We start from the raw sequence: 5,571 nt of genomic DNA on the forward strand, positions 1-5,571 counted from the left end.
GAGGAGAAGGTAGAAATGACTCAGCCTGTAACTGAAAATATAGATGGAGGACAACAGAGCTGCTTCATGGAAGAAGAACCTCTGCTTAGCCTGTTAGCTTTAGATTTAACGCCGACGCTGTATTGCCTTATGTATTAGCTCGGTGCTACCGCGACAAACAAGCTAAACTGAGGTCCTTATCCATATTTTCAGTTGCAGGCTGAGTCACTTTTTGCGTTCCCCTCTCTGTCATGTGATGGAGGACCTCAGTGACGAGAAGAGAAGGTGTAGCGCTGAGCTACATATATATGGTGATAGCATCGGGGCTAACACTTTATCAAGTTATGATTAAAATAATCTCTATAAATATAGATGCATCCTGGTCAATTCGACCAAGCTACACCCAGCTGCCCCCAGCTTCTTCAAACCCAACTGTCAATCTGACCAATCAGATAGGGCCAACTCATCCCACAAAATAAGAAATTCCTACTTAGTGACAGCAGAAACCTGAGTGCCTTTGGTCGGTCCCTCCCGCAGGAGTTACTACAAGCAAACCTGCATGGAAGATGCGGTGATCRTTTTACGCCGGATGCCTTCTCTGATGCAACCACGCAAGGATTATGAGACCACAGCACTGACTTAGGCTACTTCACCACTAATGGCTTTTATTTAAGGAAATTTGTTGCTAATATTAAAGATATAATTAAGTTGGTTTATGCATACTCTCAGGACCCTGCTTTAAAGTAATTCTAGCAGCCTAGTCTAGAGAGCAACAATTTCTTGTAACAGTCAATGGTGGGCACTAGTCTAAAAGCACAAATGTGCTAACTGCAGACCTAAATTTCTCCTTTGAGCTTTAGGGTTTTTACTAATTTCTTAAAATGATTAGCACTTTCTAAATTTAAAATTGAGTAGCGCTAATCACAAATAATGTTTCACATTCAAACGTCATTTTCGTCTAAAGCAAAGAGAAAGAGCCGTCTAGTCTCATTACATTTAGTAACCACATAATTCATTAAAACTTCATCATTTTCTTGAACAATGAAGGGGAAAGCCATCTCTACTTAACACAGCAGACCTCCCATGTGAAGAAACAGTGACACCTCAGTCAGCATCGCGTTCACAGAGCTTTATACTCTGATTTCTGACTCTTCTTGGTGACAGTTTATTTTTCACTTAGTAGAGACTGTAGTGTTCCCACAATTCTTTACGTGGCAGGAAGCAATTGCAGGTTCTTCATTGGGTGACAATCCACCTGCGGTTCTGATCTGCAGAACCACACTCAGCTGTGCAGTTTTTACCTCCTCTCTCCGAGAGACACCGCGGCAATAAATATTAAATAAATAATAGTAAAGAAAGAAACACGGAACAGTTTAAATTCACGCTCTTATTTTGAAAAGAACAGAGTTATTGTTCTGTGTCCAGTAGCCTACCCAGAATGCATTGCTTCAGTTTTACAACAAACAGTTTAAAATCACTAATATATCTGCATGTTTTCTTACTGAAGCCCTGCCATAAGCATAAGAAATTGACCAAGAAGCAGGAGATATCGCAATCCACAACTATTTTTTGTTTTACAACCATGATTTAAAAGTCTGTTTCTACAAATCACCTCCCCATTCTGCGCCGATATGTGCCAACCTGTCAAAGAAAAATAATCTCGCCATTAGATGGTAATAAAGCGCTTTACTCTTACCTGCATGTTTTCTGGTGAACAGAGTTTATGTTGYGCTTTAAAATTWGCTTCTGCTAAGTTTTATTGATCATATGTGCTTTTGAACTTGGGGACCTAAACAAATTGACTAGCACTTTAGAAACTGCGCAACTAAAATTTAAATTAGAGCTGCCCACCACTGGTAACARTGTACGTTGACTAGTATTCTAAAGAAAAAAAAGAGTTATTATACCAAAATATTTGAAGTGCAGGTTGCAATATTTCTAACAATTATTGGCAAAACAATGGATTGCAGTGACACATGAACTTGTTTCTATGAAAACAGTTTATCATTACCGTGAGTTTAAAGTTTCGAAATTTAAAAAAAGGTGAACTTTATTATTTTGTTAATTTATTTATTAACCTTCATTTAACCAGGCAAATCCCACTGAGATCACAGATGTCTTTTAAAAAGGCGGCCTGGGCCTGAGTGCAACATACATGTTTTTGGTTGGTGTACCCAATGAAAACCCACAACATGCAAACACCGGTTCCAAACTGGGGATTGAACCCAGGACCTTCTTGCTGTGAGGCGTCAGTGCTAACCACTGATCCATCATGCTGCTGTCGTACTCACACGGGGACCTCCTCCTGGGGCACGTARCCATCCTTCACACGTCTTGGCTTCCTCCATGTCCCATCAGGTCGCTGAGTAGCAGCGATGTATTTACCTGAAAGGCAACCAGTGCAAACATCTTTAATTTGGTGCCACAGTGAATACATGAAATATATTATTTATCATTTTCTTGCTAATTTACTAATACCTTGAAATTGCTGTGTTTTATTAGGAAATTTGAATTTGCACTTAGATTATCACATAAACTAAAACAGTCCCTGCACATCCCAAATCCAATCAAGCTACTTTTAAAATTTGAGCCTTATAATTTGCCTCGTCACATTAATATAGTTAACATTTTTTAAGTCTAGTTATATAACTCAAACCTCTAGAACTACAGAAAAAAAATCCACAAAATGCCAGCTGAAATTATCAGAGTCAGAAACTTGTTCTCATTGGAAAATGTACCTTGTTTTACATCAATAATTTACTTCATCTACATAAATATTTACAGAGAGGGGGCTTTATCAGATATTTCACAATCTCAAAATAATWTACGAGTTTTCTTCTCTTCCTCTGAAGTACAGGATAGGTTTACAAAAGCCATTAAGGCTTTTTTTATTTTTTTATTTTTGCTTTTATTGCCAACATGGGACTGAAACTATACCACCAGCAGCAGATTGTAGTGCAGGCTAAAATACATGCTGTAAGTTTAGTAAACCACAAGATGTCACTGTGTAGGAATCTGGTTAAATGCAACAATCCACAGTCTGAATCCACAAGCTTAGAAGAAAAGCAGCAATAAAACACCAAGATTATTTGAAASTAACAGAGAATCATTGAATTTTGATTATAGTAATATTTAATACAAAGAGTGGACTTAAATACACTATAAAATATGCAAGAATGAACAGTCAAAACCTACCAGTTTGTGCTGTTTCATTTGATGCTTTTAGGGGAAACCAAAAATACTAAAACAAAAATCTCTGTGTGATGACGCTGTTCATGCCAACACAAAAAACACAGAACCACCAACTTAAACAACAGTGTATAAAAAATGAGGCAAATCAGGAAATTTCTGTTAATTTCCTGGGCCYGAGTGTGTGTTGTACTTGATAACACATCCACTGAGCAGGTTAGGAAAGTTAACTGTGCATACATGTAATTGAACTACCTCAATGTGTTAAACAATTAATTTTCTGTTAGTCAAAATGATGTCAGTTTAGCTGTTTGACTTCAGGATAATTTATACGTGATTGAAGCTTCATCTATACAACTCTGGATATTTTTACAAACCGATAATTTATTCTCCTTCTATAGTAAAAATATTGTCCACACAAATCTGACCAACAGCCCCAATCCACACCACTAGATGGCAAGAACGTCTACATTACTGATAAATGAAATTACAAAAAGATTCAAGATTTTTCCTAAACTGGCTTTTGTTTTGTTTTTGTTTTTTCTTGATACCTTTTAGTCAAGTCAGACCTGATTTATAAAGCAGATTTCTATCAAAAAGCAACCCAATATGCTTTCCTTTAAGAACCTAAAACGACAAAAAAAGATTTTTTTTAAATATATTTGTAGACATAGTTTTACACGGTAACAATGGAAAAACAAAATGCATACACAATAAAAACAAACATGTTTACAGTGGGGCACGATTTCATTAGGGACACAAATGCATAAGGCTGCTTCCCCTGATTCTGAGTTTCAGTCATGTTCCCACAGTCTGATTAGAACTACCTAATGTGTCTTTTATTTATTGTGCTGTGAGGTCATCTATTGCTTCAGATACAAGAAATATAAGTGTGCCAGCACAACAGGTGTAATGTGTCTGAATTTCCTGTCTGTGAGAATAATGGGCTGCAGCTGATTTCAGAATAACAATAACCCAACCTACTCCTAATTTATTGAAAACAACTGTTAATACAAACTCTTTAACTTCTAAAATGATTCTGAAACCAAATGAAGTCAAAAACTATTTATATACCTGATGGTACTTTTAACAATTAGATCTCTGTTTATTATTACACCAAGCGTTCTGTGCATTTGGACACAAGAAAAAGAGAACTGAAGCTGAAAAGTCTGTGACATCCACACATTAGTATAGTACTGTATATTCACACAGTACTTTAATGTCTGTAATGTCACAGTTAAACCCTAAGCTTAGTTGCAACTTCAGTTATTATTTAATATTTTAGGTTTATTAAGAATGTGTATATATAGAACCCAAACACTTAAAATACGGCTTATTTGAGCTTTTTTACAGATAAATCTGAATAATTGTCTTGTCTATACTGCAGGACATCTCTTTCTACAATTAGCCCTAAGCTAAGTTATGCTAGCAGGCTAACATAGCAAATGCTATTTATTTGCGCTGATAGTTCATTAAAAATCCACACACTGCAAAGTCACACAGGTGACAATAGATGTGTGGTCCTCGCAGCAGTGGGTTCTATATCAAACTTTGTTTTTATTATCTAACAGTAACTCATTCAGCGCGACAGCATTGAGCTGAATTAACAACAGTGGATGGTATAATATTAGCATGTCGGCTAACAGTAAAACTATCTGTGCGTTCTTAAATCAGCAACAATAACTGCTTAAAATTGAGAAGGCTAATCTGATCTGATWTTGTGGTTATGTTTGTATAAGAAGATTCAGTTTCAATTAAACAAATGTGTCCCACATGCAGCAGCCTTACCAGATTCATCTGTAACATAGGGGGTTGCCATTTTGGTAAAATATGCTGCTCCGCTCGCCTCAGTCGGTCACTGTGTTTCCCTCCCCCCACCAAACGTCCTCTTACTCGCTTGGACACTACACAGTGGAAAAGCTACAGTTTTAAAAACACTTGCTTTAAAGTTGTGGTTTTGTTTTGTTTTTTCTACTTGAAGTAAAAGTTGTCATGACAGCTGATACAGACAAATACTAGAGGCTATAGTATGTCGGCGGGAGGAACAGGCTGACGAAACGAGCGAACCCCATTCTTGGACTTCGGAAATGACGAATCGACTACGTGGATTGTGGGTTGCCAGGTTTGAGCGTGCACGCCTTTTCTCGCGCTCGACGTGTCGCCTGAACAATTTACTAGTTAAACTAGCGACGGGTAAAGAGGAGCAAGGAGACCAAATCTACTTACTTTGTCAGTTTTCTAGTTAAAAGTGGAAAAATTATGTATCAGGGTCATTACATATTAAAATGCTCATTTTTTTCTGGAAATAAAACCATCAACAACTACAACTGTTAACGTAATATTTCTTTAAAAATCTATCTATCTATCTATCTATCTATCTATCTATCTATCTATCTATCTATC

At 36.9% G+C, this 5,571-nt stretch overlaps 1 protein-coding gene across 1 annotated transcript in view; it reads right to left on the minus strand.

Moving 5' to 3' along the window:
* pym1 (PYM homolog 1, exon junction complex associated factor) overlaps positions 1-5,244 on the minus strand; it is a 7,165-nt gene extending 1,921 nt beyond the window's left edge. The window contains exons 1-2 of the mRNA XM_014016224.1: positions 4,957-5,244; positions 2,271-2,364 (exon numbers count right to left, since the gene is read on the minus strand). Of these exons, the coding sequence (XP_013871678.1) occupies positions 2,271-2,364; positions 4,957-4,987 (125 nt within the window). The 5' untranslated portion in view covers positions 4,988-5,244. The remainder of the gene's footprint in view (positions 1-2,270; positions 2,365-4,956) is intronic.
* Positions 5,245-5,571: the final 327 nt, after the last annotated feature.

The sequence above is a fragment of the Austrofundulus limnaeus genome, unplaced genomic scaffold, assembly GCF_001266775.1.
Source record: "Austrofundulus limnaeus strain Quisiro unplaced genomic scaffold, Austrofundulus_limnaeus-1.0 Scaffold141, whole genome shotgun sequence".
Taxonomy (NCBI): Eukaryota; Metazoa; Chordata; class Actinopteri; order Cyprinodontiformes; family Rivulidae; genus Austrofundulus; species Austrofundulus limnaeus.